Raw genomic sequence first — 15,710 nt, forward strand, 5'->3', positions numbered from 1 at the left:
CCTCAATCACTGCGAGGCTGCATACGATCTTCTTACAAGCCGTACAATTACTGCATGATCAGCCATGGGAGACGGACACCACCGCCAAGGCCGTTATTTGGTCCTGCGGTAAATACCCCTTCCAGAGTGGCGTCAATACTGCGCAGAGCGGCTTTGTGAGAGCTAAGCTGGGTGGAATTCACTTCTACAGCTGCTATGCTCCGCCTAGCCTGTCCATCGATGAGTTTACAGACTTCCTGGATCGATTGACCGAGGACGCGAAGCAGCACTTCCCCATAGCAATCGCTGGGGACTTCAATGCCTGGGCGGTCGACTGGGGCAGCAAGGAGACAAACACGAGGGGACAAACGCTACTGGAGGCCATATCTTTTTTGGACGTGGTACTGCTGAATAGTGGCGAAAAACCAACTTTCGAGAGAGGAGGAGCTAGTTCAATCGTAGACCTCATCTTCGTAAGCAGCAGCCTCGCTAGGGGAAGCTGCAACTGGGAGGTGATGGATATCTACACCGCTAGTGACCACAACACGATTTCCTGGGAAGTATCTGCCGTTCGGAAAACTGGATCGGCAGCCAACAAGACCAACGCGGTTGGATGGAAGTCGAACGCCCTTGACTCCAACTTACTCCGTGAAATATTCGATGATCGCCCGATGCGAGGAAACAACGCCACGGAGAAAGCGGCGGAAGTTATGCGTAGAGTCACCGACGCCTGCGATGCAACTATGCCCCGGAAGCGTAGTACAAGGAACCATCCATCGGTGTACTGGTGGAACAACACCATCGCCACCCTACGAAAGGCATGCATTCGAGCGAGGAGGCAAGCACAATGAGGCCGGAAGAAACCAAACTGCAAAGAACTGGAGATCAAGTATAAGGAGGCACGCCGGACACTCAATAAGGCGATCAAGGAAAGTAAGAGACAGGCGTGGAATGAGCTCCTTGACGAAGTCGAAGTGGACCCGTGGGGGCGACCCTACGGTGTGGTCATGAAGACGTTGAGAAGCCAGCCGATGCTGTCGCTTACGTGCCCTGAGCTTTTGGAGAAAATCGTAACTGTGCTGTTCCCACAACAACCGGAGCTCGACTTCTTCACTGAGAAGTGCGATGCAGAGGCGATCCCTCCAGTGACACTTGAGCAGCTGCTGGAAGCTTGTGGCAGATTCGGGAATGCCAAGGCACCAGGAATGGATGGCATCTCGAATGCCGCCCTGAAAATGGTAATCAACACAGCGCCAGAAGCNACGACCCCACCAGTGTCACTTGAGCAGCTACTGGAAGCTTGTGGCAGACTCGGGAATGCCCAGGCACCAGGAATGAATTGCATCCCGAATGCCGCCCTGAAAGTAGTAATCAACGTAGCGCCAGAAGCCTTCCTGAGTGTCTATAATGCGTGTCTTCAGGAGGGGATATTTCCAACCAAGTGGAAGCAACAGAGACTGGTGCTCCTTCCGAAAGGTAAGAAGCCACCGGACGAACCCTCGTCCTATCGTCCACTCTGCATGCTGGACACAGCCGGAAAAATACTGGAGCGGATACTCCACCAGAGGATCGAGGAAGTGGTCGAACCACAATTGGCTGACAACCAATACGGTTTTCGTAGAGGTCGTTCCACACTCGATGCCATCAACCTAGTCGTCTTCATTGCACGGGACGCAATCTCTGACGCGAGGTAAAAATGGGGCGCGAAGCAGTAATGTTTGGTGGTAACGTTAAACATCAAAAATGCCTTCAACTCCGCCAGATGGGACAACATCATCAACTCTCAAAGCTGAATGTGAGGATGGTGCGAAGCTACTTCACAGAGTCCTGAAATATGATACAGACGCTGGCCCAAAAGGGTACAGCGTCACTGGTGGCGTTCTCCAGGGCTCGGTGCTTGGCCCTCTCTTGTGGAACGTTATGTACGACGGTCTTCTGAAGTTAGCGTTACCCAAGGAGGCTACACTCGTCGCATTTGCGGATGATGTATCTCTGGTAATCGTTGGAAAACGCCTGGAGGAGATCAATTATATTTTCGATATTGCATATGACAGAATTCGTCAATGGATGGACTCAGTGGGACTGATGCTGGCAGAACATAAGACGGAGGCTGCGCTTATCACGAGGCGATAAAAGATCGAAACCATCACGCTGTATGTTGGGAATCACGACATCACCTCCCGACCATCGCTAAGATACCTGGTAGTGATGATAGATGCTCGACTCAGCTTCAAGCAGCAGGCGGAGTAAGTCGGCGCGAAGGCGTCTGGAGTTGGGACTGTCATTTCACGGCTCATGCCGAACGTTGGAGGGCCAAAGCAGAAGAACAGAGCGTTGCTGTCATCAGTTGTCACGTCGGTCGTTACATATGGCATTTCCATTTTGGCTGACGTACTCTTGATCCAGCATGCACGACGGAAGGTGGCGTCAGTTTATCGGTTGAGCGCCCTTAGAGTTGCCAGCGCATTTCGCACGGTATCAGAAGATGCCGTNCATGCACGACGGAAGGTGGCGTCAGTTTATCGGTTGAGCGCCCTTAGAGTTCCCAGCGCATTTCGCACGGTATCAGAAGATGCCGTATGTGTCATCGCCGGGGTGCTGCCGATAGGAGTACTCGCCGAGGAACGACGTTGTCTTTATCGGCGAAAAAGTTCAACAACGCTGAGTTCAGCTGAGCTGAGGACGGATGAGAGGAACAACAGTCTGCATCGATGGCAGTTGCTGTGGGATGTCTCGACCAACGGGAGATGGACTCACCGCCTGATCCCGAAATTGGATGTATGGGTCAAACGAACACACGGAGAAGTCAATTACTATCTCACACAGATGCTCTCAGGACACGGGTGCTTCCGGCAATATCTGCATAGGTTCAAATATGAGAAATCGCCGGAGTGCCCGGCCTGCACTAGAGTCTCCGAAGATGCGGAGCATGCGTTCTTCGTGTGTCCGCGCTTCAACGGGCCCCGCCGTACACTTAAGACTACACTCGGAGCGAGAATTCAGCCTGAAAACCTGGTGGAAGCAATGNGCATAGGTTCAAATATGAGAAATCGCCGGAGTGCCCGGCCTGCACTAGAGTCTCCGAAGATGCGGAGCATGCGTTCTTCGTGTGTCCGCGCTTCAACGGGCCCCGCCGTACACTTAAGACTACACTCGGAGCGAGAATTCAGCCTGAAAACCTGGTGGAAGCAATGCTTTCATCAGAGGCAGCCTGGGAGGCAACCAGCGCCTTCGCAGCGGAAGTCCTAAAAGACCTACGCAAGGCGGAGCAAGAAAGGAATAGAAATAAGAGGAAGAGGAAGAAATGAGATGGAAGAAGCGCTGGCTTCGATCGGCCGAAAGAAGAGCTACGGCTAAACCCTCCCCCGTGCTGTAATGCCTAGCGGCGGTTCCATGGGGAAATAGGAGGCAGATGTGAGGGGTATGTTTTTAGTCCGTATTGGTTGCACATTCGCCGCGCTAAACCAAGCCAGGTCTCACCAATCTTGGCAGCTCGTGGTCGTCACCATCCAGACTAGACCGAGTCGGGCACTACTCTCTGGGAAGTTCCAAACCCGAGCGTGTGTGTAAATGCATTTTTCCCCCTAAAAAAAAAAACGAAAAAAAAACACAAACACACACACACACACGATGAAAACAGATCCACCACTGGAGATGATCGCGAGATTCGTAAGGCGAAATGCAGACAGCGAACGTCGCCAGTAGAGACTCAAGAGTTGAAGAGGAGGAAGGAGACAGGACCAACTCCACCCGCCAAGATCCTAGCTGAATCGCTCAAGGGCATGGACTGGCAAGAGGTCAAGAAGAAGAAAAAAGGAGGAGCACCGCATAATGCAACCCCTGAAGCAGCCCACAATGTCACAGGAGAAGAAGCCGCAGCAGAAGAAGGGGTCAAGCCCAATGTGCTGATTGTCCGGCCAAAAGAAAAACAGAAATTTGCTGATATACTCCGACTAGTGAAGAAGGATGATCAGGTCCGTACCTCGGTCGATAAGATCCGCAGAACGGCTACTGGACATCTATTGATCATTCTTACCAAGGAGAATAAAGATGGAGGCCATGGACTGCAAAAAACCATCATTGAACTCCTTGGGGATGACGCTGAGGTTGTCAGTAAGGGGCCACAAGAAGATCTCGAGATCCGTGATCTTGATGAAAGGACGATGAAGGAGGAAGTTCACGCAGCCTTGCAAGAAGCGGCGGGACAAGCGCGCGAAATCCCGCTGGACGCCATCAAATCTCTTCGCAAAGCCTATGGGGGGACTCAGACTGCCTTGGTGACACTGCCGTCGTCGATGGTAAAGATCGTTCTGAGCGACCGCGGTAAGATCAGGATTGACTGGGTAAACTGCAGAATCAAAGTTGTGGAGAGACCAACGAAATGTTTGAAGTGCTGGCATTATGGACATCTCGCCACCTAGTGCAAGAATGAAGTGGACCGCTCCAGTCTCTGTATTAAGTACGGAGAAGGAAACCATAAAGCCGCTGCGCGTGAGAAGGATGTCCGATGCGCATTATGCGTCGAGAAAGGCAGCATGAAGAATTGTGCTCACGTCGCTGGCTGCAGTACATGCCCAGCCTCCAAGGAGGTGCTCCAGAAGCTCACTAACAAACGACGATGAAGGTCTTGTAGCTCAACCTCAACCATTGTGAGGCCGCACACGAACTGCATGTGCAGACGGTGCGGGAGCTGAAGCTTGACCTGGTCATTATCTCAGAACCGTATAGACATATTGGCGCTCAACCCTGGGTTACTGAAATCACCAAGAAGGCTGTCATCTGGATTTGTGGGAACCGACCTTTCTAGAGTGCCACGAGTAGCAATGAGTATGGTTTCGTGAGGTCTAAGGCTGATGCTTTCTATTTCTACAGCTACTACGCCCCACCAAGCCTCCCGATTGATGAGTTCACCCATTTTCTAGATAGACTGGCTGAGGATGTGAAGCAGCACTTTCTCGTGGCAATAGCCGGGAGTCTTCAATGTCTGGGCAGTCGACCGGTATAGCTCCTATTCAGTAGCGTTAAATGACCGCTCGATCAGTGCTACTGAAAAGGCGCATAACATCATGAAAAGAGTGACAAAAGCCTGCGATGCTACCATGACCAGGAAGCGTACCATTAACTAGCATCCACCGGTGTATTGGTGGAATGACACGATCGCCGTCTTACGGAAAGAGAGTAACGCAGCCAGAAGATTGTCCTAGCGTAGCCGTAAGAAGCCGAACTTTGAAGAGCTGGCGATATGGTATAAGAAGGCACGTCGGAAACTTAGCAAAGCCATTAAGTACATTAAAAAGCAAGCTTGGAATGAGCTTTTTACTGAGGTGGAAGGCGATCCATGGGGTAGACCATATAAGGTAGTGATGTCGCGACTCAAAAGTCAACCGATGTCGTCACCAAGGCCCCTGGTCTGGATGGAGTCCCCAATATCGCGCTGAAGTCAGCTATTCACGCAATGCCGGAGCTGTTCTTGGACCTATACAATGAGTGTCTAAGGGAGGGCATCTTCCCTGCCATGTGGAAGCAACAGAGACTAGTACTACTTCCGAAAGGGACAAAACCACCGGAGGACACCTCATCATACCGTCCCCTCTGCATGCTCGATACAACTGGCAAGATCCTCGAGCGCATCGTTCATAGGAGGATAGAAGCAGCTGTTGAACCGCTGTTAACCGAAAACCAATACTGGTTTCGAAGAGGCCGATCCACTCTCGATGCCACCAACCTCAGCCAGGTGGGACTGTATCATGGAGGTTCTGGTAGAGTTCAACGTACCTGAATACCTGCGGAAGATGGTGGAAAACTGGCCGAAGAGTACAGAGTCACTGGAGGGGTGCCTCAGGCCTCAGTATTGGGTTCCCTGTTACGGAACATCATTTATGACGGGCTGCTGAAGCTAGAATTGCCGTGGGAAACTAAACTCGTGGCTTTTGCAGATGACGTGGATGTAATCATCGTGGGCAAATACCTGGGGGAGATCGAATTTATCTCTAACACGACCTTCGAGGCGATCCGCCGCTGGATGGCCACCGTAGGCCTGCAGCTGGCGGAGCACAAAACAGAGGCCGTATTGATCACAAGTAGGAAGCAGATCGATATTATAACCCTGCAAGTCGGAGACCACGAAATCACTTCCCAGCTTTACATTCGATACCTGGGGGTGATGATCGACGCCCGACTTAGCTTTAAGCAGCAAGCAGAGCAGGTGCGTGCTAAGAATTCTGTAGTCACAGCCACCATATCGCACCTCATGCCCAATATAGGAGGCCCAAAACAGAGAAGACGAGCATTACTGTCGTCGGTGGTCACATGGGTGCTTACTTACGGCATTGCAATTTGGGGTGATGTACTACAATTGCAAGAATCACGGCGGAAGCTTGCACTAGTCTACAGACTGAGTGCTCTGCGAGTCGCGAGCGCATACTGTACGGTGTTTGATGACGCAGTGTGCGTCATTGCAGGAATGCGCCCCATAGAAGAACTGGCCAAAGAACGTAAGTCTCTATATCGGCGGAGGAAATTGGAAACAGTGAGCAACGAAGAACTCAAGATAGAAGAGAGATGAAACAGCATGTGTCGATGGCAGTGGACACCTCGACCAAGGGGAGATGGACTTATCAGTTGATCTCAAAGGTGGATGTGTGGGTAAGTCGCAAACATAGAGAGGTAAATTATTACTTAACATAAATGCTGTCAGGAAACGGGTGCTTTTGGGAGTATCTTCATAAATTTAAACCTGAAGATTCTCCGGAGTGCCCCGCTTGTATAAGAGTGGTCGAAAACGTAGAGCATGTATTCTTTATATGCCCCCGCTTCCGTGAAATATGGAATATTTGGAAGTCAGCCCTAGGTGGAGAGATCGAACCTGAGAATCTGGTGGAAGAAATATTATCATCACAGGCAGTCTGGAACGCAACGAGCAACTTCGCAGCAGAAGTCATGAAGGAGCTCAGAGGAGAGTAACGCGAGCGCAAACCTGTAGAATAGACGGCAAACCTATTGGAACCCCCTTCCCACGCACATTATCTTAGTAGGGCAGGGAGACGTATATCAGGTTAAAATAAGCAGGAAGAGCAAATAGCTGAGACCTCCCCCGCGAAGTAATACTTAACGGTGGTGTCGCGGAGAACTAGGTTCGAGGAATTCCCGTGGTCAGTTGGAGTTTTTAGTGGGTGCGGGCCCCACACAGTGTGTGACAGTAACCATCATATTACTGTCCACTATTCTGCGGCTAGGAACATTTTCTTCAGCGGACCACGGGAGGGGAAAAAACACCCACACACACACATATACGCACAGGAGTCATGAAACGTGGAGATATCAACTTTTGATTGCCAGGATCATTACAATAACTTCTTCCCTTCGGGTCGGGAAGTTAAAATTGAAGGGACTCCATTATGTTTAATTTTGTCACGTGAATTTTTTATCGGTGTTCCAAAGTATGCCGAATTCCTTTTATTCCGACTTTGCTTAAAGATTACTACAAAAATACATAGAAAGAAATAAATAGAAAGTAATAAAGTAAAGTAGAAAGTAATAAATAGAAAGAAAGCACTACGCCTGAAACATCATAAGTATCTGAAAATGGGCTAAATATCTAAAGATTTCAGATAGAAAAGGTTCAGGAATGTATTAAATTTTTGTTATATATAATACATCCAGTGTAACTTTTTTTGAAACAAATGTATTCGGCGTATTATGTTACTAGAGTTTTTATAAATGAGTATAGCATACATTAAAGATATTACGATAATACAGTATTATATTATATTCTATACTATACTATATTATATAAACTATCTATAATATACAACATATAATAAATAATAAATAAAAATTAAATGATAAACTAATTACAATAATAACATCCATTGGGTATGCGATATTGAGCTATATGAAATATACCATTATTTATGGATAATGTATTATAATGGATATACATCATATAATATATTACGTATATTATCATCATTTATAAAAAATCTAATAATACAATATACCGAATAGATTAGCTCCAAAAAACATTACACTGGATTGCTTATTAATAGTACATTAGAGTACAAGGGCACAAATTTCGTTTTCGACTAATGTGAAGTTTACAGGCCGAGCCGAAGGCGAGGTTTATATTCACATTCGTTGAAAACGAAGTTTATGCCCGAGTGGTCTATACCATTTTATGCCACATCGTGCAGAAGTCGAGTTTGAAGCACGCTGCGCGAAGCGCAGCGTGCGGTAAACTCGACTTATTGCACGGCGTGCCATAAAGGATTTTCTCGTGCGTGTCATGAAGACATTTGACTGTCAAGATATTGTCTGCGGCAGACAGCAGTTTATTCAGCCGAAAAATTGCAGACACATCGGCTGTCTTACGACTACATTCGTTTTTGTGCATTTTTTTTCTCGGAATCTTCTTTTCTTTTACAAAATTGCGTTATCGAATCCCGGAAAAAACAGACCATGGAAAAAAGGGACCTAGGGAAAGAAAAAACAGACCAAGGGAAATTTTTAAGTTGGGTGGGTTTTAGCACGTTTTGGGTGTGTGGGCTATTTTTTCCTGGTTTATTTTTTCCGCCTACCGCGTTATCACAAAATGCGCTTTCATAGGGGACTTATGGCACCTGTTCTATTGTCTTTTAGTTTATTTGAATTTTTCAGGTGCATGCATGTGACAATCCCTTTTGCCAAATGTGCCGAAAAAAGGGGAAAAACATTTTTTTTGTTAGGAAAATTACGTCATTGCAATTTATCTGATGCATTTTGTTTTCAAACGAAGGTGTCTGAAACTGAGACATCCTGCTCGAGTCAGGTACTTTATAATGTCTAAAAAATGGACTTCAAAGTGTTTGAAAAATTTCTACCAAAATGCCTGTGTGATGTGGGAGGTTTTCATCCTTCCTTAATCAAGCCGCTTTTCGACTTGAAGACTATGCCTAGCTAGTCTTGGTACGAGCTCACGGGGAGTTCGCCCATTTTGGGAAGTTCAGGAAAGGATAGATAAGGGTGTCGTCCCAATAACCAAACATCGATTATTAAATGGATCAATATAATAAACTGAAGCTAATTATTCAATATAAAATCAAAGTAATAACGGGTTCGGTATTGCGCACGGTGCTAAGATTTTTGGCAAGGAGTGGACATCCGTTCAAGTCCAACTTCTCACGGTTTGAGTCCCTAATACAGTTACATAAAGTCACTGGCAGTGCCTCTATACCATCAAGTAGGTTCTTCTTCGAAGCTGGACTTGTTGGTATAGAGCTTATTCAGCATGAGAATCTTGGACTTCTTTTTGTCAAGAAAATATTAAATAATAAAATTGACATGTGCATGTTTGCACACGTCACACCTGAAATTCAAATATTAATTTTTCCAGTCAGTTGAATGGGCCATGATTTTAATAACTCATAATAGACTCCCCTGAATATTTTATAACATAATTGGTTTGTTCCGGGCTGCAAGGAAACGATGTTTTAATTTGTGAGAATTGCCTCTTTCTTTCAGTTGGCAGAAATAAATAGACACATCTGGGTAACTGCAGCAGGAAAAGGAGAATTAGAATTGGAACTATCGATGATGGAAGTCGTGCAGACACATGTGATACCGTCCGTCGAGGCGATAGACCCCGATGTACTTCAGGCGATTGCCAGTCTCGGTTGTTTCAAAGAACGTGACAAACTCATTCAAGAATTGCTCAGTCCCAAGTATGAAATAGTAAATTTTTGAAGAGGTTCTTCAGATAATGACAAGTTCCGTAGCAATTTTGAAGTCATCTCGTTGATTTTCGAATTGACGAAAAATGTGTCAACTGCTTAAAACTCTCACAAAAAAAAGATAAATCAATAGATGAAAAGTACAATATACATCAAAAACTTTATTTCTTCCATCTCAATAAAAGTCGAGTATTACTGAAGATTTTGCATTTCATCTTTCAGCCATAACACAGAGAAGGTAATATATTTTTTGCTTCTGGAGCGAAAGAGAAGAAGACCAGCCTGTGAAGATGAGTTAGAAGTCATGAGAGGCGGAATCCGAGGCGGTACTAGCCAATTAGAAACCGATCCACCGAGGAAACGTATAGACACATGTCGAGTCAATGGCAGTACAGCATTACAACTCGGCCAGATCAGTCAAGGGTCACCATTGACTCCACGAAGACAATCCAGGTGAGCTGTGAGATTGAATAAATGGTGAATTTTGATGAAATGCATTAATAAAAGATATATGATTGTTACTGACAGCACCAGGCACCATACGAGACGTTCGCCAAGTACTGGATCTCACACTCACGTATCCCATTCTCATACATCAACACCCGGAGGATCACCTCTTCATGGCCCAAGTCTCCCAGGACTCCTTAGTCCACACAGATCAACACCAATTTCCCATCATGGTCAATCTTCGCACAGTCCTCATCGATTAACCACTGGAAGTGTCAGTAGTGGAAATGGACCATCTCCTAATACGACAAATTCCACAATAATGGTCACGGCGCCAACTATTGTCCAACCTCTCACTAGCGTTGGCATTGAATTCAATGAGAATTTACCAAGTATGTACTTACTATTCTATTGCATTCAGAAAACAGTGAGGTGTTCCTCAACAATCCTTTCTCGATGTAATTTTGAAAATTTTGAACCATATTTACAATTTCTAGTCGGTGTTACGCCACCGGGATCACCTCATACTGGTGCAGGCTCTGGGGCCCATCATTGGCGATCGCGGCTTACTACTATAAAGAATTCCTTCCTTGGTAGTCCAAGATTTCATCGACGTAAACTGCTCACTAGCACCGAAGAGGTAAATTATTGAAACCACACACATAGAGAAGAAAAGTTTCTTGGTTCCAGAAATTTAGCAAATAAAAAGTCCTGAAAATAAAAAACAAGTAGAAAATTGCTCCTGTATTGAATATAGTAGAGTGATTTTTGCTAATAAATTAGTAATGTGCTTCCAAATGGTTATTTTGCACATCATTTCCTTCTATCATATACAATTCAATAAGATTTCTTTTTAACGAATTTTATCAGACTTTCAACTTAGTTGAATATTATCATCATTATTCTTATTATCCCTTTCTTATAAACAATTTTTTATCCCATTCTTCTTTCCCCTCAGCTCTTCGATAAAATATTAATAGATAAATTTTTGCACATACTTGAATGAATTTGAAACAACACATTTGAAGAAACTATCAGAAAGCTCACTTTCAGGGAAATTCATGGAAGATTCGAAATTTTCAACAATCATCATAAAAATCGAATCAACCAATATAGCTAACGTAATCATTTTTTAATTCCGACATAATGGCATTAAAATTAATATTTTAAGCTATGATTGAATTAATTCGAAGCATGATATCCAAAGATATCCCGGGAATTCTAATTTTCAAAAAAAAACAATTTTTGCAAATTTTCAAATAAATCAAAATACGGATTATTGCTATCGCCGTCATCTTCGAACGCGGTCGAAAGGACGTCCAAACAAATTTTTTAAGCCATCATTCAATCAATTCAGAATATTTCTTTTTTAGTTATCGTAAAAAAAAATATTGTTTTTTTTAATTTAAAAAATTAATAAATGAATTAAATTTATGGGGCTCAACAATACTTACATTTGAGAAACAAAAAAAAATTGAATTCCATTGATTCATTAGCGAACAATCGAAGAAAAGTTTGTTTACATACGGACGCACCTACATACATACGTACGGGCATGGTCTAAAAATTGCATTTTCGGACTTTTTGGATCATAATGGGTCGATATAACATGAGTCATCCAAAATCTAAATTTGAACGATTACAATGCTTCCATTCGGAAGCAATAATATCTGAGAGAGCTCAATTGCAAGTAATTTTAACTCAAATTTAGTACAGTTATACTTCAATTGACGGACTTTCTTTATTATGTTAAGATAATATTTGTTCTGGAATTCAGAACTTTTGGGTACTTAAAATAAGAATCTTGGGGTTCTGGAATCAAGAACATCCGGGTTATTTAATGAAAAACATTATGGTTCTTGAATGCATAATTTTTGCTTCCGAATGGACGCTTGTAATCGTTCAAAATTAAGTTTCCAAATTTTTGTATCAGGGTAACTACATATGGTCTAAAAAGTTTGAATGGACGATTTGTAGATAGTACCTGTATGTATGTGCGTGTGTATACTTTTTTCCATTTTTTTTCGCAATTTTCTTTATAGGAGCCTGGTGAAATTTCATGAATTTTTCCATGGATATAGACCTTAATAGGCTCCATTCATCGACACCAAAGTTGAATTGTTCATAGAATTTGTGAAATATTGGTATTTTTTCAAAAATCGATTTTTCGACGCTCAGTCCAAGAATTGTTATCAGAATGAAATGAATTGTGACGTTATGAGTTTTACCCGGAGGTAAAACTCAGGTAAAGTTTTTACCCTTCTTACTACTTCACTTTGCCTTGCACTTTGCATTATTTTATTCCTGCACTGTATTCCTTTGGTCCTTGGTTGTCACTCCGACCTCGCCTAACTTCGGCAGTGAGCTCACGGGGGGTTCGCCCACTCAGGGATGGTTATGAAGGATTGGGGACGTATGTAATTCTAAACACAGGTGTATTTATCTGGTGAAAGCTATAGATGTATTATTCATAATTATTGACTAAAATACACGACAGGGTTTCGACTTGGGTTCGGTTACGCGTTGCTAAGAGATCGGACTTAGACTTATGAGCTTGGAAATCCGCTCCACTTCGCTCCCGATCGTACTCTGGTGCTTTCAGAGTCCTCAAAAGTTGGCAAAGCCCCAGTTCGCTGAGCTAAGTAGTTCACGGTTTTCTCCACTAACACTGTCTCGTGTCATCATTGACAGAGACTCAAACAGTCAAATAGTTCATCGTTCAGAACTGGACTCCTGAAAAACCGTGGGACTGCTTACCAGGGTGTCCAAATGACACCGTGGGATTGCTGACCAGTGTCTGGATGACAGGAAAGAGAAATCATATTTCTCATTCCCACCATCTAGCATTATATTATTATTTTATATAATTATTAACTAAATCGACGTATTGATCGATCCCAATACGTCAGAGAATCATAGCTTAAAACATTTGTACTAATAGCCTCTTGGTTCTATCAGAATATGATGCGGATCGCATCTATCACTGTTGAGCTGTAGTATATAGTTTATGAGATTTTATTCTCATTTTTTCCATGATAAACTGGAAAAATGAACAGTCATATCAATGAAATCATGGTTCAAAAAGATTGTTTTGATGCTTTCTCGATGAAGTGCAAAGATGATGAAAACAGCATAACTATTTATTAAGTTGCATAGTAGCAATATGGAGCTTTAGGTCATATGGAGGTCATATATGGGTTATCTGGAGTCATATAAAAGTACGGGTTTATATGGGGGTTATATGCGGTCATTTGGAAGTTATCTGAGGTCATATGGTGTTATAATGGGCTCATGTGGGATGATACAGTCATATATGGGTTATATGAAGTGATATGGGTTTATATGAGGTTCATATAGGGGCTGTATGAGGTCATATTGGAGTAATATGGAATTATATGCGGGTCAAACGAGGTCATATGGATGCAACTATTGAAAACAATAAAAAATAAGAGTAAAAAATTTCAAAAATAAAGAATCCATTCTGAAGCATATTGCTAATTTGTTAGCAACACAAACTATACTCATATACAGAAAATGCGATTATTCACTTGTTTCTGTTCTAAAATTAATCTACTCATGTCTAGCAATCCTTTGTCATCACAGTAAATCACCTGTCACCTTGAGTCAATTGATATTGAATTAATGATCTATTTTTCGAGAAGGTTAACCTTATTGAATTTTCGTATTTCAAGAATGTCTTCTTCAACAACGGTTCTCACTTAAAATCCGTAGTTTTTTTAAATTCAATTTTAGCTTTGTTATCGTCGGCAATTATATAAGCAGCCAATTTCTTATTCTCAATACAATGCCTTTTAGAGCCATGAGTTGCTGGAACTCAGTAACTTCGTTCTAAAAACTTGAAAGTTTTCTTCTCTGTCTTTTTCCGTGCTCTGATTGAAATTTCATATCGACTCTCTCTATTAGGTTCATCTCACACCCGATTCCTCTCCAGAGTTAACGAAAAAGTCTTGGTTCGGTAGTCTCATGGCGACAGAAAAAGATGAGACTTTTACAGTTCTAGTGAAAGGGAAACCGTTGGCCAGTGTTAAGGCTGATCTCATTCACGCATTTCTATCGGTGAGTGAAAAATATTTCTAATCAAAACGTTCAAGGTGATGATTGCTGATAATTAATTAGTTATATTTTCCTCATATTTTGTCCACCATAATCTTGTCTCTCTTTAGATAGCAGAATTGTCTCACAGTGTAAGCTCACCAATGTCTTTCAAAGTTGAGTATAAACGTGGAAGCACTGCACCAGCAATGTTCCAGAGACAAGTGAGATTCCAAGTTGACATTAGTGCTATTTCGAAACATCCGAGTGAACCACTATTTGCTATTACCTTCACACTTCTAAGTGGTAAGAGATGAACAATTAAATTTTCCTTAACTATATTATGAGTCAATATGTGAATGAATCAATGTTATTTTGAGATATTAGCCTGAGATTTTAGCATTTTATAATTTACATCTTCATTTTATGAATTTTTCACTTGAATAGAAATAGATCATATTTTTGTTACTTCGGCCGTGAGACAACATGCAACCCTGCAAACAGACGTAATTACATCACTCAGTTGAAACGACTTTTACTTTGTGCCAAAAAAGTTTCTTTCGACCTAGTGACAAAATAGTATATTGTGTCCCAAGGGCAGAAAGTTGGACATTCCTGGCGAGTGTGATGGGTGCTGCCTGAGGTCGAAAAAGAGGGTCGGAGATCCTCTTTGTTCACCAAGGACAGCACCTTTCACACGAGCTGGAATGTCCTATTCCGCCCGCGGTGCAGCCCCATTAAAAAAAAACAAAAATTTTAGAATGAGTATTTTTGAAGGGTTATTTAGGGTTGAAATAACGATTAAACACAGTTTTATTATCGTAAAAGTAATTAAGCTTTATTCAGACACGTAATGCGACAACGGTCGCGGCACAAGTGATGCATAGTACGAGTATATCAATAGGAGGCGCAACGGCGCCGTGGCGACACAGTCTGCCACACTGTCGGTAAAAAGGGAGACTGGCGTAGGGCGCTATATTTCAACACTCCCTCCCGCCATAGGCAGTATCCTCTTTTCCTCTCCAGTCTTCTTCTCTCCTAATATTCTATTCTTGTTAATCACAAAATTTCTTATTCTTATTTTTTTTGTAACTTTATCTCGCCTCAGTATTCTTGTCAGGTAATTTCAGTTGGTTTCAACTCCTCAGTTTCCATCTCGCCAATCAGTTACTTCCGAGATAAACATCAGCTAGCTGATCCCTTGAGCCAATCCAAATGATTTTTATGATTCCTATTAACACATTCCTTTATATAATGTAACTTGTTTTCTACAATGTATCTTAATTTTATTCCTCCACTTGTTTCTGCACTCACAATAGCAGATTTATTATCACACCTTAAGATCATTGGAACAGGGGGATCAACCAGTATCAGTTTCAACGAGTTGTGCAACGACATCCATTTCTCGACTCGCCTCGCTCATTGCAACATACTCAGCTTCACACGTAGAAAGTGCTACTGTAGTTTGTTTGTGAGTTCGCCAAATGACCGAATCACCAAACAGTCTAATCACAAATACACAAG

At 43.1% G+C, this 15,710-nt stretch overlaps 1 protein-coding gene across 1 annotated transcript in view; it reads left to right on the forward strand.

Annotated features, from left to right (window-relative positions):
* The window catches only part of LOC107044485 (serine/threonine-protein kinase BRSK2), a 58,387-nt gene extending 43,884 nt beyond the window's left edge, over positions 1-14,503 (forward strand). Inside the window, exons 6-11 of the mRNA XM_015266375.1 lie at positions 9,478-9,677; positions 9,909-10,139; positions 10,215-10,525; positions 10,631-10,773; positions 14,058-14,210; positions 14,318-14,503. Of these exons, the coding sequence (XP_015121861.1) occupies positions 9,478-9,677; positions 9,909-10,139; positions 10,215-10,525; positions 10,631-10,773; positions 14,058-14,210; positions 14,318-14,503 (1,224 nt within the window). The remainder of the gene's footprint in view (positions 1-9,477; positions 9,678-9,908; positions 10,140-10,214; positions 10,526-10,630; positions 10,774-14,057; positions 14,211-14,317) is intronic.
* The last annotated feature ends 1,207 nt before the right edge of the window (positions 14,504-15,710 follow it).

The sequence above is a fragment of the Diachasma alloeum genome, unplaced genomic scaffold (genome assembly GCF_001412515.2).
Source record: "Diachasma alloeum isolate Michigan unplaced genomic scaffold, Dall2.0 Dall_scaffold_00748, whole genome shotgun sequence".
NCBI classification, from domain to species: domain Eukaryota; kingdom Metazoa; phylum Arthropoda; class Insecta; order Hymenoptera; family Braconidae; genus Diachasma; species Diachasma alloeum.